The 26243-nt window shown below is 35.7% G+C and overlaps 1 protein-coding gene across 2 annotated transcripts in view; it reads right to left on the reverse strand.

Annotated features, from left to right (window-relative positions):
- Window positions 1-26243, reverse strand: part of LOC131156473 (protein CHROMATIN REMODELING 35-like) — a 53434-nt gene that overhangs the window by 19354 nt on the left and 7837 nt on the right. For both annotated transcript variants that reach the window (XM_058110182.1, XM_058110181.1), the window contains exons 3-4: window positions 19633-20144; window positions 15139-15339 (exon numbers count right to left, since the gene is read on the reverse strand). In XM_058110182.1, coding sequence (XP_057966165.1) covers window positions 15139-15339; window positions 19633-20144 — 713 coding nt within the window. The remainder of the gene's footprint in view (window positions 1-15138; window positions 15340-19632; window positions 20145-26243) is intronic.

Genomic DNA, 26243 nt, shown 5'->3' on the forward strand with positions numbered 1-26243 from the left:
TTGAACAAAGATTAAGGCTAGAAGCGAAGGTCTTAGAAAATCAACTTGGTTTTATTCCTGGGGAATCTACCATAGAAATTATGTCTTTTAAGAAGATTAATGAAAAAGTTCAAGGAAAAGACGAGGAATTTGCATATGGTATTTATTGACTTAGAGAAAGCATATGATAGGGTACCTAGGGAAGTTCTATGGTAGGTTTCAAGAAAAAAGGGTGTATGTAGTAGGTATACTGATATCATTAAGGATATGTATGATAGAGTAATGACTAGTGTAAGGACTATAGATGGAAAAACTAGAGAATTTCCAATCACCATAGGTGTACATCAAGGATCTGCTTCGAGCCCTTATCTTTTTGCTTTAGTGATAGACCAACTGACTATGAGTATTCAAAATGAGATTCCATGGTGTATGTTGTTTGCAGATGATATTGTATTGATTGATGAAACTAATGATATTGTATCGATTGATGAAACTAGGGGCGGAGTAGAGGCTGAGTTAGAATCATGGAGAGAAGATTTATAATATAGAGGATTTAGGATAAGTAGAAATAAGACAGAATATATGAAATGTAATTTCGGTAATAATATGAGGAATATTGGAGACAAAGCTAAACTTGATATGAAGAAATAAATAGCACTTAAAAATTTCGATACCTTGGATCTATTATGCAAGTTGAAGGAGAGATTGAAAAATGATGAAATGCATAAAGTTAAAGCAAGCTGGGAAAAATGAAAAAATGCTTCAAAAGTGCTCTATGATCGTAGAATGCCCTTAAAATTAAAAGGGAAATTTTATAGGACGGCTATAAGATCAGCTATGCTATATGGATCAGAATGTTGGGCGACGAAGAAACAAAATATCCAAAAAGTAAAAGTTACCGAGATGAGAATGCTTAGATGGATGAGTGGTATAACACTGAAAGATAAATTAAGGAATGAACATCTTCGCGGTAAATAAAGTGTAGCTCCTATAGAAGATAAGATAAGGGAGGGACAACTCAGATGGTATGGACACTTGCAACGTAGGCCACATAGTGCGCCAGTGAGGAAGAGTGAGTTAGTTACTGTGGGAGGGGGGCCAGTAGAAGGAATAGGGGTAGACCTAAAATAACTTGGAATGAGATAGTGAATAAGGATTTAATAGCCCTGAATTTGTCAAAAGAAATGGTCCATGATTGCATAAATTGGTAGAAAATGATTCATATACCCAACCCCACCTAGTGGGACTTGGTCTTGTTGTTGTTGTTGTCATGTAATTATGCTCCTTACTTTGATGATACCAGAATTCCAGCACTGAAAAAATCTTCCCCTGTAATTACGCCCATTATGATGATGATCCTAGAATCCCAGCACTTTCTCCTGTAAAGACACCCATTATGTTGATGAATCCTAGAATATCAAGGCCATGGTATTAAATAACAGCCGTTATGTAGCATAACAGCTGTATGTAACAGAAAATGAGGCCTTCGATACCGTTACAAGCCGCTAATGCGGTGAGCAAAAAATTCAGAGTCGTAACAGCCGTTACAGAACTGTAACGGCCCGTAATGAGCATTACATTTACATTACGGTCCGTAACGGCTGTTACACCACGTTACGGCTGCCTATCTCCTTGAATCTGCTTCATTTTTTGTGGTTCTCTTTTGAGTGTTGCTGCTTCTTCCCCTCTTGTCTCCTTCGTCCAGCTTAGATCTACTGATCTGAAGCTTCAAAACCCCCAAAATCAGCATTGATTTTTTGTTTGAAGCTATGCTCTGCAGGTCGGCTGAGTCGGCTCTTCAATCTGTGGAGATCTTCACAATTTCATGGCAAAATCGCTGTTGTTTGGGAGAGGTTAGGGTAGATTCTACAAGGAAGTCGTGAAATCAAGAAGAAATTTGATGATTTGGAGGCTAGCAGCTCAAACTCGCTCCATTCAATAGGTTCAGCCGCTGTCGAGAGTCGGGTATGCCTTCTTCCAGACTTTAGTCTTCCTTCTTCTTTTTTCTTTTTTTTTTTAATTATTTCTTTTAATTTGATGCAGCAAAGGCTACTCCAGCACTACTACAGTGCTACACTGCTAGTAGCCTACAGCATACTAAATAACTAATTTAGTTTATTTTATACTCTTAAGTTTATACTTATTACTTAATTACTTTTATTTTATTTTATGTATGTAAAATTGTAAATAATTAATTATATAAGCAAAAAACAAAAAAAGGGCAGCCTGATGCACAAAGCTCCTGCATATGCAAGGTCCAGAGAAGGGGCGGACCACAATGGGTCTATAGTATGCAGTCATAACTTGCATTAATATAAAGTATACAATCTATAGAGTATATATTTACAATTAATATATTAGTAAAAAATTAATTAAAATAAAAATTTCTGCAAATTATAAATCTACATATTTATTTTTAAATAAATAAACACGTGCATATTGAGTATTGAGTCATTTTTAGTAACTTTATGTCTCTAATTAATTAATTTTTCATTTTAATTACATTTCTACATTTTTTTACCCATTAAAGTAGTGCAAACTATAAAAAATATGACTTTTTTCTTTTTGTAAACAGCGCACTAAAATTAACACAAAAATCATAATGCCTATTAAAAACCATTTGTAGGTTGAATAAAAGCAGTCAAAATTCATTAAAAATAATGTATTAATGGATTCACACTTATTCTTCAATTTTGGCATGGTTGTGCATGCGTGAAACAAATTCATGACCGTTACGCCCGCTTCCCGTTACGTAACACCCGCGACCGTTACACGACATTACCTGCAACTGTGATTTAATACCATGACCAGGGCTGAAATCTCTCACCACTCTCACTAGCCAACGTATGGTCAATCCTTCCGAGACTAGATTCATTTCGTTCTTTTCTTTCTTGATTGCCTTCACCGGAGTGCCGATCTCTGTCGGAAATCCCCTCTCCCCTCTGGTCTGTGACTACCCCCAAACCTTTATTGGACTGCTTGTTCCCACCAAAAAACCGATCAGTATACCCAACCTTTGCTCATACATTTGTTGATTCTCAGTCCAAACAGCACCTTCTCCCCCTCCCCCCCGCCCCCTCTCAGGACTGAAGTTCATGCTTACATTTTGTTTGTTTCCCTTAAAAAGTTTGATTATATTGAAAAACTTTACCCACCCCCCTGCCCCCTTCCCTTCTGGTATGCAAACCATCTGTATCACACCTTTGTTAAAGATCCTTTCTAGGGATAAGAACCAACTGAAGCTGTTACCTCTCAACCAAAACATGAAATGACTTGCTCTGAATGTCTTGACCCAAGGATCCTCTGTTTTTCAAAATAAGAAGTTATGCAACAGTTCAGAAAGCCAGCTCCTTTCCTCCCTTGTTAAGAAGATATGAAAGTTCCAGCTTCCATTTTTCTCTGAAATTTTGAGCAACTCAACATTATTCGAGAATGAGAACAACTTCTTACCTAACAAGCAATTGATCTCTCCCATTCTTCGAGATGGACAATAACTCATTCGATACAACTGTAGAAGAAAGGTTTTTGCCGGAGAATCAAAATCGCAGAGCAACTCCAGAGAATCAAAATAGAAAAAGCAACTTCAACAGCGAAGAGTAGAATCAGAATCGCAACGCAGCTTCGACTGCGAATAGATTTTGCTGGTCATAATCTTTTCTTTTCTATTGCCTAAGAATCAGAATAGCAAAGCAACTTTGACGGTGAAGAGGAGAATTAGAATCACTAAAGCAACTTTGACAGCAAAAAGGTTTCTCTGAGAGCCCATGCTCTTACAAACTGAGGATTTTCACCCAATGGGACACCTTGATAAGTTAAAGCTATTCCAAAACCCCAAAACCTGCTAGATAAGTTAAACCATGAGCAACATCCAAGCTTAAGCACTCAAATTGGTGCCTAAACCACTCTTGCCCATATTAATTCTTCTTGAAACACTCTTAACTGATCATTATTCACTCAAACGACCCTTTTTTAAACCTGTCTACAGCCTGATCAATCATTCTACTTAAAACAGCCACCACCAAAATAAGAAGTAGCATACAAAAGGGATCTCCTAGATGCAGTCCATAGATGTTGACTTTTCAAGTCCGATTCCTGTTTTGATGCTGACAAAGCACTAGTTTCTTATGTGTATTTTTAAGTGCTTGAATAGGTTTACTATTCAACACACACATAAAGCAAAAAGGAAATGGAAGCCAGAAGACTTAAAGCTTACTTCAACTGGCGCATTCCATGGAGAGAAGAGCAAAGAAGAAGAAGAAGACGACATTTAATTTTAATTTATAAATGCATTTAATTTTTTTTTTATACTTTGTCTATAATAATGCATGCATCTGCATGATATGGAATGCTCAGAACGATTATAGATAGACCCTAGGGATCAACACACTTCATAGAAAACCTTTTTCTTAACAACTAAATCATACAAAAATGTTTAAATTGGTTACGGTCAAAATCGGGGCAAAAACAAAGCCTTTGGTCGATCTTTGGTCGACTGACGCAAGATTTTTAGGCTTAATATAAAAATCCAGTCGACCAAACAAACCGTAGGCCAGAAAGTCAACGTTTGACTAGGTCTCGGTTGACCGACCGATCTGCGTTATAACCGCTTCGGTCGACCAAACAGATAATAGTCAAATATTTGACTTGGCTCGATCAACCAACCCATTTTTGAATTGAGCTTCCTTGGTCGACCAAATTTCAAAAGTACCTTTTTCTGCCTTCCCCAGCCGACCGAACCTGCAGTTCAAAATGAGCTTGGTTGACCGAAATTCAAAGAGCGGTCAACCGAACCTAAGCCATGGTCGACTGAACCTACGAAGGGTTTGGAATCGCCCTGAAACGGTCGACCAAATTCATAGTTCAAAATGGCCATGGTCGACCGAACTTATTAATATGGTCGACCAAACCTTTTCTATGGTCGACCAAACCTCTCGGGTTGGGTTATTTTCCAGCTCTAATTAAGCTTAATTTTTTCATTAAAAAATCTGAAAAATATCAAGCATGTCCCCAACGGTCATATTTTTCACAAAGTCTATATATACCCCCTCATAACCTCAGATTAGCAACTTTGATTAGCTATTGTTTTCTCTCCAATCTTTTGTTAATCAAAATTCCCCCAAATCATTTTTATTGCAAAAATTTCTTCTTTGGGGCAAGTGTTTTAAACAAATCTCTCTCAAACTCTCTTTCACTTATTTATCTCAAAATCATTTTTGAAGAGAGTATTTTATTTTGGACATTTTATTTGTATTCACATGCATATACTCTCACTTGTTATTTATCTTTTGAAAATCATTTTTGAGAGTATTGCTTGGGTTTCTCCCGATTATTTCTTTGATAAATATTTTTGGGAGAAAATTATTATAGCACAAATATTTTCTTGAACTTAAAATCTCAATTTCTCCAAATATCTTTATTTGCAAAAATCTTTGTTGGAGAACATATTTATAATATTCACATATATTTTATTTATACATTAACAATTTGAAAAACACTCTTACTTTATTGAGCATATTTCATATCATATTAGAGAGTGCATTGTAAAGCTTTAATGTGTACATCTTTACTTGTATTTTCAGAAGCATTATCTTGTTCAAAAATATTTTTAATGTATCGATTGGGTTCAGCCCGTAAATTGAACTAAAGAGTCTCAGCCCCGTAAGTGAGACCAGTTGAGTTCAGCCCGAAATTGAACTGGAGAGTCTCAGCCTCGTAAGTGAGACCGGTTCGGTTCAGCTCGGAAATTGAACTAGGGAGTCTCCGCCCCGTAAGGGAGATAAGTTGGGCTCAGCCTTGTAATTGAGCTGGAGTTTACCTCGCCCCGTAAGGAGAGGTTGTAACGGCTTCTATTCCGTCCGTTTAAGTGAGCAGGGATAGTAGAATCCTTGGGGGGTATGCCCAAGGCGGAGACGTAAGCTGGTTTGGTCGAATCTCGATAACAAATATCGTGTGTTTCTTTCTCTCTATCTTGTTTAAATTCGCGCACTTTAATTTCCGCACATGGATGTTTGTTCATTTATCGCTATCATTACTTTTGCATGCATTCCCCTTATTTAAATGAGATATGCGTCTTACGTGTATGTTTACTTTCATGACTTAATCATTTTCACATACACGCTTTGAAGATTAAATGGGATATGATGTGGTGATTGTATGCAAATATTTAATTTACTAAGAATATCTTATTTGGCTTAAATATCAGCATACTTGATTTATTGGGAATGCTTAGACAGACCCTAGGTTGTGAAATACTAGCTGCGAATTGAGTTCAACCTAGGAGAAATTTTTTAATACCCAATTCACCCCCGTTGGCCTAACATGGCTTTCGAATCTTGTTTTGATGATAACAAATAAAGGTTAATTTAACAAGTTGTTGTTGAAGTGATGATATTTCAAGAAACCTTGTATGACAAAGTTCAAAAGAACCAAGGAAATGAAAGTTCAAGATCACAACTACCATAAAGCCATACTCCATCAACAAAGTGATCAAAAGAAAGCTCAAAAGGACCAAGATGTTCAAAACATGTGGAAGCTTAAAGAATATTGAAGCTCAAGTCTAAGAGGATTCAAAGCAAAGTTATATGAAGACTTCAAGCTTAGAGAGTTTCTATGTCTTTAGGATGTCTTATGTAAGTACTTCACTATAAATATCATTTTGAAATGCTTTGAAGCTCATTAGGGGTTGATATGGACTTAGAGACCTTATTTTGAAAACCCTGGAAAATGTTTTTTAAAAGTAACAAAGCAAGATGGCTAAGAGTTTTGAAACTAAACTAAAAAAATAAATTTTATAAAAGATCAGGCGACTGACCTGTGATTGGTTAGGCGACTGAAGATTTTTTTGAACTGTTTTTGAACAGGCAGTGAAGGATTAGGCGACTGACCCCTAAATCTTCAGGCACCTGACCTTGTTTCAAGTTGAAAAATTACACTGTGTTTAAAAGGATCAGGCGACTGACCCTCGAACGACTAGTTTTTAAAACAGTTTTTTAAATCAAAAATTTGAATTACTTATGCCCCAAATTTCGTATAAACTTGGGAAACGCTTCAAGTAACTTGGGCAACAGGAATTAAACACTTTTTGAGCCTATAAATACATGGTTTCTCAAATCAAATCAGTACCAAGAAATTGAAAATCAGTTTTCAAAGCTCCATTGCTCATTCTCTCTCAAAGCTCTCTTGCACTCATACTTTTGCTAAGAATTTCCTGAGATAAATTGTGTCTCCAATCACTGATCTAAAAGCTAATCTTCTGAGGTTTAATACAAATCAAAAGAAGAAACCCGGTGAAATACTTCTTTGAGCTTCAATTCAGTTTCTCTTTGATATTTAATTTGAAGTATTAGCTGAGCTATATTTGTACTAACTAGCTCTATCTGAGAGTATCTCTTGTACACAAGAATCTTCTCTTGTTTCCTTGTTTTCTTTGACGGTTCAGGGTTATTGGATCGTTGTACCGAGCGTGGGGCATCGCTTGGAGAGGGGGCTCCACCCTAACGGTTTGTTCTGCCCGCAAAGGAACGTTCTAGTCCTTAGGTGAGTTTGCCTAAGGCGAGGACATAGGCTGGGTATAAGTCGAATCTCATAAAAAAATCGGTCTCACTCTCTATCCTTACTCTTTAATTTTTCAGCATATATAAATTGTGTGGTTGTGTATCTAAATGCAGGTAGCTGAGACAATTGAGATTGAGAAAAACTTTTAATTTAAGGAAATACGTTGATTGATCGTTTGTGGAAACCTTAAAGGGAGTACGCTGATCAATCGTTTGCGGAAACCTTGGTTAAAAGGAAGCGTATAAGATACATAAATACAGGGCTATAATCAACCTCTATACAAAGTTTTGCAAACACTGATTCAAGGAAGCGCTGCTGCAACTTTTGTGTTGGTTAAGTATTTTGTTTTTGATTGATTGGTTGATTGGATTGTCATTGTTGAAAGTATGTGGTTTGTGTGGATTGTGGTTGATTTAATTAAAGCATTATAAATCAAAATCATTCTTGTTTGTTTGCTAAGTTTAAAAATGTTTGGGAATTTGTAAAAAGTTTTAAAAGAAACTTTTGAAAACCCAATTCACCCCCCCCCCCCTCTTGGGAATACACCTTCCTTTTCAAACCCCCCCCCCCCCTCTCGGGATCACACCATTTCCAACAATAGATATTCAAATCTTGAATTGAACTTCAGTTTTGGGAATCAAGAATCGAATTGAATTGTAAGATTTGGTGCAAACATCCAAAATCAATTCCAAATTATGTGCATATATTGATATAGAGATGACAAGCAAAAAAGCAAATATATTTAAATTTTGATCAAGAAAAAATAACAAGAACTTGAACTTTTCGTGTAAAAATAAAAGCAATAACAACATAAATGCTGTTTTTAGGGTTTTAAACTAGTTGGATCTATCCGTGATAGGTAGAGAATCGTGTGAATTGACAGAATTAGATCCATTCGCTAGATTCATGAGGTGAATCAATAGATTCAGCAACAATTCAGTTGTTTTTATATTCACTATAAGATTTAGACCGATTTGGTGTGGAATTGATACAAATCGTATAAATCAAATTGTGAATCGTAAGATTTTAACTACGATACAAACCACCAACCCCTAAAGGCGCAGTTGGGCAACAGCAATAATGCATTATGAGGCATACAATATATAGAATTATCACGTTAGAAACTTTTCCACAGTATTACAAATCATTCATTAGGACATTTTGAAAAATGAATGCAGTTAATATAATAGACATCTCAAACTATTAAAATGAACCTTCAAGTTAAAGAATAAAACATGAAACCAAACTTGTTTACTGCAGATTTCAGTTCTTTGAATAATGTGCTTTGTCATCAAAAGATACTTGGTAAATGCAAAGTGATATTTTGATCGTGACAAACGATCTAAATGTTCCCGAAACATTAGAGGAAAAACCAAACAAAAAAAAAAAGGTAGTGAGAGCAGTAAAGCATTAAAACAACACTTTTGGTGGTCCTCGTAGAACTGGTGTCTGTAAGAGATGGGGGTGGCAATGGTGGTGGTGGAGCTGGCAGCTGCCATGTGTTGCAAACAGTCATCACATTGATGGGGCCTGAGGCAACAAAAATGATGCCATCATTGCTGGCAGGAAAATGATGTGGCACTATTTGTAGGATGATACTCATGGCAGCAATAGTAGTGATGGAAATGTCTATGGTGATGGTGAAAACTCAATCTTCGTATGAGTTCATTAAATTTCATGACATGCAAAGACTTAAATTATAAAAGTCAATTAGGAATGCACAGGAGTTTTCAAAAAGAAACAAAGATACCATTGCTTTTTTTGGATATCATGCAACCCAAAAGATTATTACAATTTTTTTTTTTTTAAAATGTCCTGATCACTGAGTGCAATTTTATTCTTCCTTAATTATTTTAGATTGTTTGATAATGCTAAAAGGCACATCAAAGAAGCATCTGTTTCTACTCGATGTAACTTCGAAATCAAATGGAGGTGTTGTGATCAGTAAATAACACGATCTTTTACAGAGGAATCATGAGCTAGAGAACTAATCGACATACATTATTTTTAAGAATTCGAATTCTTACATAATATATTAATGTTTTGAGCAGTTTGAGACTCAAGTGCAGCATTTGCAGCAATGTAAAGTTGTGGAGCTGAAATAAAACTAAAATCTTTGCCCTACAAACCTCACACCTAAGCTGACCTTATACCAAAGAGTTATTCCCCATATAAAGCAACAGAGCCAGAAGCTAACCTCATCTCCGGAGGGACCAATTTATTTACCTTATATTGCATAGTGTTACATACAAAGTTGTTATTTTTGAATTTCTAACAATTTGGTGAATGCAGCCCTGGCCTTGCTTGTACATTACTACAATAAAAAAATTGCCGTTATCATAAAGACATCACAAGAATTTTAGTTACTTTTTAGGTTTGCTTAAACATACACTTTATTTGTTACACAACACCTTTAAAGCATTATGGAAGGTAAAGAGCTATCATATGAGGCATAAAAAAAAAGGATAAACTATTATCTTTGTTGGTTCTGTTGGAAGGCTGTCATTTCTCCTCTGAGAGGTATCATCAAAATTGGGGTTTGGATTCCTCAGGTTTCTATAGTTCAAGAACTTTCGGGGAGAATCAGGTTTGGCTGGATTCTGTGGAGAAAGTATCACATATCTCTTAGCTGGTTTTGGGAAGAGCAGAGATGGTTTAGCCTTTTGGACTCGTAGCAAGCATCTTTGCAGTTTTATGGGAATTTGTATAGAAAGAAATACTTACACCTTTTCTGAAAGAGGAATTTGGTACAATGCTTTGGGATAGGATTCAGTACTCAGCTTCTCTCTGATATTTTGCATCTGGAGATTTAAAAGGAGTGCCTTTCTCAGATCTTCGAAGAGATTGGAAGGCGGCTTTATTTTAATTATTTTCTAGTCTATTTTGGTTTCTCTTTTCATAGGAGGATCTTTTTCTAGTTTTTGTACATTCTTTCCTCGAGTATCGAAATCGGAGAGAACACCTTGGTTGAGGAAAGGGAAATCAAAAGGGGCTTTTGTGAGTTTTACAGTCCTTTATTCTGAAACCTAAAACTGGAGACTTGTTGTGGATGGAGTTTATTCTAAATCGTTCAGTCCCTCTACCATGGAGTGGCTAGAGAGACCCTTTGAAGAAGCTGAAATCCTCCAAGCTATCAATGATTGCAATGGAGATAAAGCACCTAGCCTAGATGGTTTCTCCTTATCCATTTTTCAGTCTAATTGGGACAATCTCAAACAGGACGCTATCAGCACTCCTGAGGACTTTCTTTAGATCAGGTAGATTCACTTATCAACACCACTTTTCTTACTCTGATTCTGAAAAAATCTCGGGCTTTTCATATCAAGGATTTTCGTCCAATCAGCCTAGTGGGGAGAGCGTACATATTATTGCTAAAGTCCTTGCTAAGAGGATAAAAAAAAGCCAGTCTGAAGCAGCCCTCACCACTAAAAGGTGGCGGATACCTATTAGAGAGAAAGAAGAAGTCGTGTGGTGTATAAGCTAGACATGGAGAAAAAGCTTTTGATCACATCAACTGGAACTTTCTCCTTTATCTTGTTAGAAAGATGGGTTTTGAGGAGCGATGGTGCAATTGGATCGCCCATTGCACAAGTACTCCAAGCTTTTCAGTGCTCATAAATGGATGCCCTTCTGACTTCTTTGGCTCCTCCAGAGGTCTAAGACAAGGGGATTCTTTGTCTCCCTTATTTTCATCATGGTGATGGAAGCGTTGAGCCTCATATTTGAAAAAGGCACTGATAGAGGACTCCTTAAAGGCCTCAGAGATGGCAGAAATGGAAGATCATTGGAAGTCTCTCATCTTTTTTCGCGGAAGACACCATCATCTCTGTGAGGTTGACACTTTTCACATTTTGAATCTATTACGCATTCTAGTAGCGTTCGAGGCTGTCTCAGGATTGGAAGTTAATCTTGGAAAAAGTGAAATTGTTCAGATCAGTGACGGTTCAAGAGGACCTCTCCTTGCAGGTCTATTGGGGTCCAAACTAGGACCCTTCCCTATCAGATACCTTGGGTTACCTCTTGGAGCCAGATTTAAAGATAACAGAGTTTAAGACCCCATTCTTGAGAAATTCGAGAAAAGGCTAGTAGGATAGAAACGGAATTTTATGTCAAAAGGTAGGAGACTCGCTCTTATTAAAAGCACCTTGACAAATCTTCCAAATTACTTTATGTCACTCCTCCCACTCCAGATTTCTGCTGCCAGAAAATTGGAAATGATTCAAAGGAGGTTCCTTTGGGGAACTTGGGAGCAGAATTCAAATTCCACTTGGTCAAATGGGGCTTGGTGGAACAGCCAATCAACTCAGGAGGCTTGGGTTTAAAATCTCTTCACATCTTCAATAAAGCCGTTCTTGGAAAATGGTTAACGAGATTCATGATTGAGAAAGATCACATTTGGCCAAAAACCATTGTAATGAAATATGGGCTTCAGCACAATGGATTTACTAGGCTGGCTGGTAGAGGACCACACGGCGAAAGGGTATGGAAATACATTAGGAAAGCCTAGAATGATTTTTTCTCCTTAATTAGATTTCAGGTGAGGAACGGAGACAACATTTATTTTTGGCATGATGCGTGGAGTTATCTGAAGGCTCTTCATGTCTCGTTCCAGCCATTTACCACATAGCTTGTGATAAAGATGCTTGCATAAGTCAGCACCTTCAAGCCTCAATTCAGGGGTTTCGGGAATATCCCCCTTCATAGAAATGTGGAAAATTGGGAGCTCCACCAGCTCACCAACTTCTACAGTTATCTTTACAAGATCCAGCCTCAAAAACACTCATGACCTTCCTATTTGGTCATTGGACAAGAAGGGAGTCTTCACTTTCAGATTCTTTTCACAGGAAACTTTTCATCCTGTAGTCAAACAACATTCATTCCCTTGGTCTCAATTACGGAAGACAGTTGCGCCTATTAAGGTTGCCTTCTTTACCTGGGAAGCAGCTCATTGCAAAATCTTGACCCTGGACAACTTGCAGAGATGGGGGTTCTCCATTGCCAACAGATGCGCCCTTTGCATAGCTGAGGCAGAATCAGTAGACCATATTCTACTCCATTGCCCCTAGACTAGAAATCTTTGTAATGTGGCTTTGACTATTATTGGACAACGGTGGGTTACCGCTAGATTTGTTGGAGAGGAGTTCTGGGCCTGGAGAGGGACACAAGCAACAAAGGAAGAGAGGGAGGCTTTGGCTCTCATTCCTCCCACGATTTTCTGGTGTGTTTGGAAAGAGAGGAACATAAGAGTTTCCAAAAATTCAATCTTGATGCTTCAGTTCAGCAAAGAGCAGTGCGGATGCTAGTTGGCATAGTGGACTTGTAGCAAATGAGTTTAATGTAATTTCTTATTTTTGTGACACCCTCTAGAGTGGTTGATTTCTTGTACTTTCAGATTGGCATCCCCTTGATGCCCTCTTAACATACACTTTCTTTACTGATATTTTTTTCTATCAAAAAAAGGTTTATACAACAAAATGAACAGCTATTTTTGTAATTTTACAAATTTATTTCTTCTTTTGTTACTCTTAAAAGTTCTCAATACATGAGAATGCTACAACATGTTCGAGAGCATCAGGCATACTTCACATATGAGAGGCAGGTATAGTTCACATCTGTGTCCAAATCCATCTACTTGACCCATCCAAAGCTTACAACGTATATATCAAGTCAGCAGGTAAGCTAAATAAATGTTTAAGGCATTACACATCTCCCTCCCACTTCTGTGTGCCAGTCGTGGTGCCATCACTTGTTTTCATTCTAAATGCCAAAATATTCTTTGAACACCCCTTGCTAGATTTCACCTATTAAAGCCTTCAAATTATAAGAAAGTAAAAGAATGTTTCCAGACCATTTAGTAAAACCCAAGCCTTTTTTTATTTCAATTGTCCCCATATCTGTGTGCATGTAGACACTAGGCCCTCCCAAAGAGATTCTCTCTTTTTTTCAGTTTCTTTTCATAAAAACAGAAATCTATTTTAGAGAAAATAAAAATAAAAAAAATATGCAAACAGAACAAGGCATTCACTGAACCAACAAAATAACAAAATGAACAAAAGGACCAAAAATAGAACATCATTACCAGATCAATGAACCAAACCTCTCCAATCCTAGCATATGCCACTCAGAGAGATGCTCTAAAGAAAATGCTGGTAGAACACCAAAACAGCACAAGAAAGGCTACTCAATTCCAAACTGAAGTAACAGAGTATTAATTCCCTTGAAGATTCTAGCATTAAACTTCTATCAAGTCCACCAAGTTACCACAAAACCACTTCCATAGAGCCTTACTCTCCTTCTCCCAAACTCTTGAAGGATATAAAATTCTCCAAAAAAGGGAAGACACGATGCTCCCCAAAATTTGCCAAAATAATTTTTTTTTTAATACCTTAAAAATAAGAACTATACAGAATCTCCCACTCCAATAGTACAGCATGTATAAGTAAAAGAATATATATTATTTGGCTTCTTCCTTGAAGCAAATAATTAATGTTCATTCTATTGAGAGTTACAATCCATATGAAAGCCTGTGTTTTATAGATCTTTTAGATCCAATCTTTGTTTCAAGAAAAAGGAATACAAGAGAAAGGGGACAGCAATAGGAAGTTCCTAGCATGATCATGAATCAATGACTGAAGAATGATTTGCAAGAAGAGTTCGCATAACCATCCAAACCAACTCTTCCATTACTCCAGAAAACAACAGCAAAAAGGACCCTATACATTCTTGATTCAACAAAAGAATTAAATTATTACTCTCCCCTGGTTTTAATCACCGTCAAAATGAAATTTTCACAAAGAGAAATGGAATGTTACTTTACCCTTATTGGTAATCTGGAGAGAATCATAAAATGAGTTGATGGAATTTACTTTGACAAATTTTGACCTAGTATATTTCTAGTGCACTTAGCTAGTTCCCCCCTCTGGAATCTTTTTGCAAGATAGCTTTTTCCTTATAAAAAAAAAAAAGAGAGAGATATTCAAAACAATCCTGTCCCTCAACCATCACATTTCCCTTTGATTTCAGCAGATGAATCCACGACAAAAAATAAAACTTGTTGAAGCTTGATATACATTGTTCGCCAACAACCTAATAGCTTAAACCTTTAGGCGAAGTGGTAATCTAACATGGTATCATAGTTGGTTACCAAGAGGTCCTAGATTCTAGTCTCACCGCCCGCGTTTATTGTGTAGTGTTCAAAAAATTATTGTATTCCTTGTAATGGGTGTCATTTGTTATATGTTTATCTTTCCATGTACTGTCAAGCTGCACATGCAGGGGAGTGTTAAAGCTTGATATACATTGTTGGCCCACAACCTAATAGCTTAAGCTTTTAGATAAAGTGGTAATCTAACAACACTGATGCATCTTTCTATAAAAACATTAATTCCCAACTCTAAGGCTGTTTTAAAGGATGGTGCTTCATGAATTCCTATAAGAACAAACAAAAGAGAAACAGAAAAACAGTGATATTAAAGAAAACTTCACAGAAGCTACACACAAGGATGAATTGCTAATATATGGTTTACTTCCGTTTAAGATGAAGTGAATTTTGGAAAATACATGATAAAAAAACCTCAATAACCATCATAAATTCAGAAAAAATACCTTTGAACATTCTAATGCAAAGGACATTTCTTTCCAAATGTCACCCAAACCATCATCTTCAGCATTGGTCCGAGGATAGTATTCCTCCTCCATATCATCATCCACACCAACATATACACCCTTGTCTTTTTTTATGTCAATGTCAGCATCCAGATTTTCCTCTTCTTTTATCTTTGGTTTGCTCTCCATGCAATCCCTGAGCTGAATATGGTAATCACACCAAACATGGTACTATTAGGTCATAAATGAAATTAACAAAATCAATTAGTAACCAAAGAAAATTGAAAGCAGTTACATATCGTTTTGCTTCATCCAAATTCCAAGCATATATTATGTCTCATTCTCACCTATTTCATGAATTAATAATTAAAGAAACTAAAAGCAGTAATATATTGTGTTGCTTCATCCAAACATATATATCTCTCTTTCTAACACCTTTCCACAATCTTCATGAAACAATAACACCCATCAATTTGGAAATAAGTAGCAGAACAGCAAAATGCATCGAATCAAAAAGAAAATTGGGAAAAGAAAAAAAGAATAATAAGCTACCTAATAATTCCACCATATTATATCAGCTAATAAAAAATGAAATATAGTGAGGCAAATTAAGGCTGGCATCACATCAGAAATACAAGGTAAGGCTGCATACTATAGACCCATTGTCGTCTGCCCCTTCCCCAGACCCCGCATACATGGGAGCTTTGTGCAACGGGCTGCCCATTTTATCACATCAAAAATAAAAAAGAAAAAGAAAAAGAAAAAGAAAATTGACAAGATCTCCATACATTGAAAATCAAAAGGCATCTTAGGACCGTAGCCATCAGCAATTATTGGCCTGGTAAATCATTTTATGCCTAGATCGTCTGATTGCAAATGTCATTAAAGAGCTGTCAAGCAAGTCTAAGTGTTGGACGAGTCATACCATTATTGGGTCACTTAACAAGGAAAAAGAAAAGTTAACTGTCTACAGGTGCAGATCCATTTTGAAGCCTCCTTAAATCTGAAAATAAGAGCCAAAAAATCCTCCACTAACTCTGGACACACCCATATATTAAAACATATATATATATATATTATACACACACCCAACTCTCTCCAAATAGTCCAAAGAGATTATTTAACACCTCCATGAAATGGAGCAATGAAGAAGCAGGTGAGAAACAGATTCTGAACTATCAAAACATAGAAACCATTTGTCCTGAGATAAAACCTTAAAATGCCTCGCACAGATTGTCAGTGTTAACTCCATTAAGAACAACTAACCAAATAAAAGCCTTGCTTTGAGGGGACTTTGGCCCCCAAATAGAACGATGAAGCAGGGAGTAGGAGCACATGCTTTTCGTGGGTCAAACACTCAAAAAAAGGACCTACGAGAGTACTCCCCAATGAACCAAGAGTCTATGAATGATAGCCCCTCCTATAAAAAAAAAGACTAAACTCCAATAAACATAATAAAGGGTAGCTCCATGACCTCCCTATTTATTAAGAGCCCTATGAAAATAGAAATCCCAAGAGAATTCCTCCAACTTAGATTAAAAAAAAAAAAAATGAAGAAACAGATTTATTGTGCAAAGAGGATAATATCTACAAACAAGGAAAATAAGTGCAAAGCGAAAAAATGAGACATTGGAGACATTCCCAGTTGAGAAAGAAAGCTGAGAAACTTAAGAATGAGATATTCCAAGGGCTGGCAGTCTGGCACAGTAACAGTAGCTCTATCATCCACGCCATTTTGATAAAGCTCCTACTTCCTATGAATTTTCTTATGCCAAAGGGAATCAGGTTCTAAAGGAACCATAACAACCACTTCCCCAATAAAGAGATGTTTTACCAAATTACTCAGGCTCATCTCCCCCCCCCCCCCCCCCCAAAAAAAAAAGAAAACCCTCACTCTCAGGCCTTACAGAGAATCTCTGGACCAACAAGTTGATCCCCCAACTATAGCCTACTCCAGACCACAAAAATTTGCTCACCATTTTCTCTAACTTACAAGCTACTCATGAAAGGATCCTGAACAGAAAAACAAATAATACAAAGGAATAGGAGAAAAACATAATATTCATCTCAGCTTATCCTTAATCACAGCTACTATATCCTATCCTAACCTTATTATGAAGATATATTTCTTTATAAGAAAATTAAAAAAGGGGAGGGGGGGGGGGGCATCCCAGGCCACAAGGTGCCCCGCTATGTACGGGTAGGGAGAGGGTCGTCACATCATATTTTATTTTATAAGAAAATAAAATGTATCAAAAATGAAAAGAAAAAATACACCCTAAGGGAGAACAAGAAATTCTCAAAAAATAAATTCATACTAAAGAAAAGCTAACAAAAACTAAACAAGAAAAAACCCTATTTAAACACTTTCCATCAATGCAAATTTGCTAGTTCCCGCTGGCCCTTCTTCACCTTACTTTTACCACCATCAAGTTGAGCTTCATTTCCTCTGGGATCAAAAACAGTCACAGGGTCATTCTATCCATCCATTATTGAGCTTCTAAACCCTTCCCATTAGCCTCCTCCACAGGGGTGGGCAGAATCCCATCCTTACTTTGCTCTTTATCAATTTCAACATTCTCAAAAATAGGAACTCTCTCCCCCCCCCCAATTGGGGATGGTGACACATACAATATATCCCCATGTAGATCAGATAAATCAGAAGTGTATCCACATTGTTCCTGAATCTCATCCAAAAGCAAACCCCATGACAAGCAAACTCACTAGGACTTCACTGTCATTATCCAAGATATTACCCCATCTTTCTACTCCTTAGCCTTGCTAACCGTGTCAACTAAAACACCTTACGGAACATTTGGAGATTCCACAATGCACAAACTGCCCTCTGCTTTTCATTATCCCACCAGAATAATCTCACTTCTTTTCAGAATATTTTCTCATTTCAACATCCAAGTGTACTGCCTTCCAACAAGCACAAAGCCATAAACCTTCAAACCCTAACCTTAACAAAGTTGTTTCCCTTACCAGTATACTTCTCCACAAACCATCTATTTCACCCTAAATCTCTTCCACACAAGCTACCTGGTCCTTAGTAAAAGCCCCTATCAATAGCCACCAATGAAAGATCAGTGGCTGCTCTCTCATCACTGCAACATTCCTCTCCCACTAAAGGGACTGAAACATCAAACGAACTCCCTGAGTTGCCCAACGTGAGTCTCGTTTTTACTGGATCCTGCCCTTCAAGACCAACAGGATCGATATCTGTCCCTGCAATAAGGATGTAGCCAGCTTCTCTTTCTCCAACCACAAAACAAATCAGTAACTGGAGCAGGCTCCCATGACTTCACACTTCCATTCTATGGCTTTTGGGGCCTGTACTGTAACCTCTTTTAAATTATAAAAGCTAATATAGGGCCGTAGACCTCGAAATAAAGTTCTATGTGGGTTCCGGGCCGGGTTGCTAACAGAAACATTCTGCGGTATCTGAGATGGATATTAGGCCTGCTTCAGAGTCACTAATCTGACTGAAATCATGGGCTGCCCATCAATAATATTTGAATCTACTCTCCATTATCCAAAATTGACCCAAGAGCAAAGTACCTCCGAGCCCAAGACATTAACCTAGGACTTCCAAGCCCCAACCCTCTTCATGTCACAAACCCTAGTTTCATTGAAGTTCTCTGGCTAGCAGCCACCGCCACATATACAGGAGATCACACCGTGCCTCCACAGTCGCCACAGTACTACCCAACCTGCAAAATATATGGCAGCAAACCTCCCATCATCACATCTTCCAACTCCGTCAATCATTAGATCCTAAAGATTTATTCCCAACCTTACTCTGGAAATTGCCATCATTCTTTGCACCTACCAGTCTACCACCAACTCCATGACTTCCACAAATCTACCCTTTTCAACACCGTTGTATGAGGATATACGTATTGCCAGTTGGGCAGACTCCCAGCTACAAGAACTTACCTTTGCAGTTCAATTTAATGGCCACCCAATATTGGAATCTGCCAAGCTTTTTGCATCAAGTGAACCACTCCAATCTCGAGAAGACCCAAGGACAAACCACACACCCATCATGCAGCCAATAAAGTGATCCTAATCCATTGACTCCTTTGTCAAGATGTCTATTCCAATTAAGCATAAACCTCTTTCCCCAACCATTCCAGAGTTGATCTGCAAGGACTAGAGGAAATTCTCCATACCTACCTTGACTGCATGCCTACAAAAGGAAGAGGAAAAACAAACGAGAGAGAGAGAGAGAGAGAGAGAGAGAGAGAGTACCAAGGATTGAGGCTATTATGAAGAAATATTGTTAATGATACCTCACTCTTTCGTAGGTTAAAAACTCCACATTGATAACTCTCAAATGAAACACAATTAAACAAATAAAGAAGCAAATAAAATTTTTAAATGATAAACAGCAAGAAAAAATTCCAATGGAAATTATTTCCTCCATAATGTTAGGAGTCAATTTCTTGTTTATACAAACTATATAATTTGGGCTTTATGAGAATGAATTACCATTAGATCTTTCAATAGAAGCTCACTGGCTGATGTCTTCAAGACAATCTCCTGATACAGGGAAGATGGTCTCTGATCTCCACAATCGTCATCATCAGAATCAATAATTACAACAGGCAATGCCAATGCTTTAGCATCATTTGCAACACGACCATCCTCCAAATCAATGACATTTTGATGATTTGCTACATTTGGAGCCTCTTTATACTGATTTTTTTCCTTATCCAAATGCCTATGCGGAAGCATAGGGTCCATTGCAAAAACAGGGCTCAGCATTTGCATCTTCCGTGCACAAAGGGCTTCTACCTCTTTTGTCACACTTCCATACTTTCCAGTATCTAGTCCATCCAGCATTTTGGAGATCGCTAATGGGTCAGAATAATCAATAACTTTTGATGCAGTTTTTTGTTTTTTCTGTTCAGGTTCAGGCGAGCTCGTACAAAGGGTCATGCTATTATGAACTTTTCCATCACTGAACATTTTCAACCTCTTATGCCCCTTGGAGTATAATTCTGTGGCAAACATGGAAAGTTATGTACAAGCATTAAAAGATCAGCAAACACACTGATAAGCATAATGAAAACAATTGAACAATCCAACATAATCAGACAACCATATCATGCTTCAAGTATATCAAAATGCTTATAATAGATGAGAAATTTTTTAAATTTTGAAGCATCAAAAACACACTTTTCCCCAAGGGGAAAAAAGGTATTTTACTAAGAGAAAATAAAATAAATTATGTAGTTAGATAATTGCAATGCCATATCAAAGTAGCGAAACAGAGAACATTAATGAACATTGAAAACCTGTGTATTGTATTATCCATTATATTGGAGTGCATCCATTCGCTATTGAGCATGATTCATAAACCTTCGTGCTCCACTTCAGCACAGATTTCAAGCCTTGGATTTGAATTTGTGTGGATTTGGACAAAACATAATATAAAAATGTATTGAGTTTCATTCAAAACCACACAAATCCAAATCCAATGCCCAAAACCCATGCTCCCAAACACGACATCAAAGTATATAATTAGAGAAATGATATTTCAGATCCATCGCTGTTGTAATTTGCAAGTTATGACATCTTCAAAGTATCCATGGATGTGTATTGACATTATTGGTTCATAAAACTTATAGCATTAGCAGATTTTCATGCCAACAGGAAGTTAATTATTTATACAGATATTTAAAGCTAGCAAGATGATACCAAAAATGTTATCATCAAATTCTTAAAATCTTTTGTTTTCTACATGTGAAGTGCAGATGTGTTAGAGAGAGAGAGAGAGAGAGAGAGAGAGAGAACAGCACGGCACAGTCCCACTTTCTTCCTGTTTTCTCATTAATTCTAAAAAAAACTTACATGTCTGTTTTTGGTCAAAAGTATGAAGGTGCTAAGGATAATATTTTGCAATCTGTGAAGGAATCTTAGTCCAAGGTTGTCCACTGTACAAACTAATATGACTAGCCTCGCCTATGAGAGTTTAAAGTGTCATTTTCATCTTTGCAGGCAACAAATACGAAGAAAACTATGCAGACCCCAAAGTTGGGATATTCATTTAAGATGGTGACTACATTCTAAAATGGAAGATTTGATCTTGATGTCGCGAGGAGTAGTGCTGCTAAGACATTGCTGGTCAACAGTTTGAGAATGTCACAGTCTAAACTTCTCCATCAATTTTTTCACTAATTGCTGCTTGCTAGCATGGGAATTGTACTAAAAGACAATCTTAGTTACATGAAAAAAGGTGAGAACAAGACTAGGTGTACTGTCAGTGGCACATGCACAAAAGTGGGAAATTATGTAATTTTGACAAATATATATATATATATATATATATATATATATATTATGGCCATTCCTGGGGCTTTCACTTTGGCAGAATTTGCAATGAGAGAGAGATTAGTGAGTTGGCTCTATAGACCAACTTGCTCGACTCTTTCATGTTCATTTGGGGAGCGATAAAAGGGTATGGAGCTTAGATCCTTCTAGGGAATTCTGAGCCCATTTTTCCCTATCTGACTCATGACCCCAATGAAGCCCTTTTTGCCTTGTATTCATAGATTTGGAAAGCTAAAGTTCCCTAAAAAATAATTTTATTTGGACTAAAATACTTGAGAAAATAAACAAATATGACTCACTACAGAAGAGAAGAACTCATAAGGCCCTGCTGCCACATATTTGTGTCCTTTGTTTTAGGAGTGGAGAGACTTGCTCACATTTGTTTCTTCATTGCCCTATCATTTTTTCTGCTTGGAATAAATTATTCGGTATGTACCATGAAAATTTGGTTTGTCCCTCCACAGTGAAGGCTTTTTGTACTATTATATTTAGGGGATTTGGCAAGGTTAAGGAGAGGAAAGCTTTGTGGCAGGCCGTTACATAGCGTAATGGCCATTACGTAGCATAACGGCCATTACATAGCGTAACGGCCATTAGTAACGGAAAATGAGGCCTCCGATACCATTACAAGCCGCTAATGCGGTGAGCAAAAAATTCACAGCCATAGCGGGCGTTACATTTACATTACAGTCCTTAACAGCCATTACACCACATTACGGCTGCCATATCCTTATCTCCTTGAACCTGCTTCATATTTTGTGGTTCTCTTCGCGTGTTGCTGCTTCTTCCCCTCTTGTTTCCTTCGTCCAGCTTAGATCTACTGATCTGAAGCTTCAAAACCCCCAAAATCAGCTTCGATTTGTTGTTTGAAGCTATGCTCCGCAGGTCGGCTGAGTCGACTCTTCAATCTGGGGAGATTTTCATAATTTCTCAGCAAAATTGCTGTTATTTGGGAGAGTTTAGGGAAGATTCTACAAGGAAATCATGAAATCAAGAAGAAATTTGAGGATTTGGAGGCTTGCAGCCCAAACAGACTCCAATCGGTAAGTTTGGCTGCTGTCGGGAGTCGGGTATGCTTTTTTAAAAAAAAAAATTATTTCTTTTAATATGAAGCAGCAGAGGCTACTCCAGCACTACTACAGTGCTACACTGCTAGTAGCCTACTGCCTACTAAATTACTAATTTAGTTTATTTTATACTTTTAAGTTTATACCTATTACTTAATTACTTTTATTTTATTTTTTATATGCAAAATTGTTAAATTAATTATATAATTAAAATTTACTATTTAATATAAAAAATTAGTATAAAGTATAGAATCTATAGAGCATAGATTTACAATTAATTAAAAAATTATTAATTAAGTAAAAAATTATTAATTAATATTAAAAAATTTTCAAATTATAAATCTACATATTTATTTTTTAAAATAAATAAATATGTGTATATTGAGTATTGACTCATTTTTAGTAATTTTATGTCTCTAATTAATTGATTCTTCATTTTACTTACGTTTCTACATTTTTTACCCTTTAAAGTAGTGCAAACTATAAAATAAAATTAAAAAATGACTTTTTTTGTAAGCGCACTAAAATTAAAATAAAAATCATAATGCCTATTAAAAAGCATTTGTAGGTTGAATAAAAGCAGTCAAAATTCATTAAAAATAATGCATTAATGGATTTCATGCTTATTCTTCAATTTTGGCATGGTTTTGTGCATGAGCGAAACAAATTCATGACTGTTACGCCCGCTTCCCGTTACGTAACACCCGCATCTCACGCATCCCGCGACAACGTTACCTGCAACCTCGATTCAATACCATGTGTGGCAGTGCACTATTATGGCTATTATTTGTTGTGTTTGGTTTGAGTGCTAGAACCTTCAAAGGTGTGGCTACTACTAACAATTTGCTTTGGAGTAAAGTGGTTTATCTTGCATCACACTAGGTGGTAACAAGTGGTTTCTTTTGACATGCTTCTTTGGAAGACTTACAGTTGGATTGGTTGGTTCTGCTCTATTGAGTTGTTCTCTGTCTTTCAGTGATTTTGTAGCTGGTCTTTTCACTGTAAACAGAGGATTTGTTTTTTATTTTTTTAAAATAGAAAAAGAATATTTCATTAATCGGAAGAGAATTTGCAAGAGGGAGAATGAGACATCTCCCAAAATAGGCCTGAAAAATAATATTTCATTAATAGGAAGAGAATTTATAAGAGGGAGAATGACATCTCCCAAAATAGGCCTGGAACAATCCAGAAAAAAACAACTAAAAAATACCAAAGAAAAATTATCAGCATTCCAAAAATTTTTATCGTCGTTCTATTTTTCCTTTTTTGTATATTCTCTCCTCTTTTCAAATATAATATTTTTTTATCAATACATAAACAGACACATACACACAATATATGTGTGTGTGTGTGTGTGTGCGCACGTATAATGTAAATCATTTAGTGGAAAAAAGTATCCTTGTCTTTTGAAAGTAATACCAAAACTTCCTAATAAAAATTAATTTCAATACTATGTATGTATTGAAGTATGAATAGTTTAATTATTTTGTGGCCAAAAGCTAGGAATCCTGATTTTTAAAAGTACACAAACATTACCGAAGAAATAAATTGTGTAAATTATTTCGTGAACAAAAATATCTTTATCTTTTGAAAGTAAGATCAAATATTCCTTAAAGAAATAGATATTTAAATCAACTAAAATTAGATAAGATTATTTAAAATGTTTATAAGTTATTGTTTTGAACATAAAAGAAAAAACTTTCATTTGATTAAAAAACAAAATAAACTAACTGCATAGATACATATTGAAATCTATATCTATATTATTATTTAATAAAAGCACAAATAGGATAAATCATTTAATTAAAAAAATATCCTTATATTTTAAAAGTAACACAAAATATCTCAAAAAGAAAGTAAGTTCAATCAATATTACATAAACATAAATTTATACAATATATTTTGGATAGAATAACTGTTTGAACCTGAAAATATAAATTTTATTTATTTAAAAAATAAAATAAAAATATTGTATAACATATCATATACAATATCTCCAGACATATGTGTGCTTTGTTTTAATTGCTCTGAAAGTGCTTCACATCTTTTTTTACATCGTGATTTTGCCTGGAAGACTTGGAAGAAGTTATTTAATTATTTTGGGGAATGCAGGGTTTGCCCAAAGACAGTGGAGGAGTTTTTGGCAATTCAGTTTGTTGGTTTTGGCAGGAAAAGGGAGGATAAGGAGTCATAGAATTGTGCCTTATTTGCTGTCCTTAAGGATTTGTGGATGGAACAAAGCACGCTCATTTTTTCTGGGAAGAAGTTGTCGCTTACTGGTTTGGGAGAAGATTCAACATTACTCTTCTTTTTGGTGTGTGGGTAATGGGAACTTCAGGGGGATGCATTTTTTCAGTGTAATTGGCTTTCCTTGCTGAATTGATAGGGCCTGATGATTTTTTTTGGGTTGTTTCTAATGTTCCTTTTGTTTTGTCTTTCTTTTTTCCTGAGGTTACCCAGATTTTTGAAAGAAGATGCTCTACTCACTCCTTCTTGTACATTCCTATTCTATCAATGAGATTCTTTTGTTATCAAAAAAATATAATATCATATACAAAATTAAAAAAAGTATAAATCATTTTGTATACAAAAAATATATTATCTTTTAAAAGTAACACAAAGCATTTCTAAAAGAATAAATTCAATAAAATTAGATAAATTTACATTTAAAATTTTTATTTTAAATAAATTAAGATTTGAACCTAAAAAATACATTTAATTAAAAATAATATAAATATAATGGTATTACAATTACTAAATAAAAAGTATATCCCAAAATAAAATAGGTAAATTCCTCTAAGATCTTCTAAAATTATTTTGAAGTGTCTAACGTTATTTAGACAAATAATAATATAAATTCTTAAAAACAAATTTTAGAATCAAAATTATAGACCTTGAAGTATCCCAAATATTTTAAATTTATTTGAAATTTATAAAAAAAAAAAAAAAAACTCTTTAATTGATCATTAAATAAACAAAAAAATAATAATAATTATAAAAATTTTAAGTCACGAGTTAATTGTAAAAAATTTATTACTATTTTTATTAGAAGAAGTCATATATGAAAATATATTAAAAAAATTTTAAAAATAAAAATGTGGTATTTCTAAAAAAAATTTACCTATAACTATATGCAAATACTAAAATTTAATATTTTTCATAGCTTCTATTTGAGCATTCTTATCAAATGATATCCTATATTTTTAATATTTATTTTGTCTCTATAGCTACATGATGTCATAACAGTGTCTAATGTCTCCGTTTGTATTTTGTAGTTTTGAACAAAATGTAATTTTTAATGATATATTTTTCATTTTTTTAACTTTATAAAAAATTGTACAAATATTTTACATAATATTGTTTTAATGTAATCACATGCAAAGCGCATGAAATATTTACTAGATTGTGTGTGTGTGTGTGTGTGTGTATTAAAAGAGTGAAGAAAGGAAGTAAACAGTCAATGCAATCAATTAATGTATGTTGCCAGTTTTTTTTTAAAAAGGTATGTATGTTGCCAATTTTACCCCCTTTGTGTTTATCAGAGCATGTTTTTATGGGCATTTCGGGTAAATAAGAAGATGGAGAGGGTGTAAGGTTTGCTGGCTTATAACACAACCTGTCCATTTTTCCTCTGTAATGTAGCAACTAGAGATTGATTTTAGAGGTTTTCTTGTAAAACTGAGGGTGGGAGGTTGTCAG

Source organism: Malania oleifera, chromosome 5, assembly GCF_029873635.1.
Source record: "Malania oleifera isolate guangnan ecotype guangnan chromosome 5, ASM2987363v1, whole genome shotgun sequence".
In the NCBI taxonomy this organism is placed as follows: Eukaryota; Viridiplantae; Streptophyta; class Magnoliopsida; order Santalales; family Ximeniaceae; genus Malania; species Malania oleifera.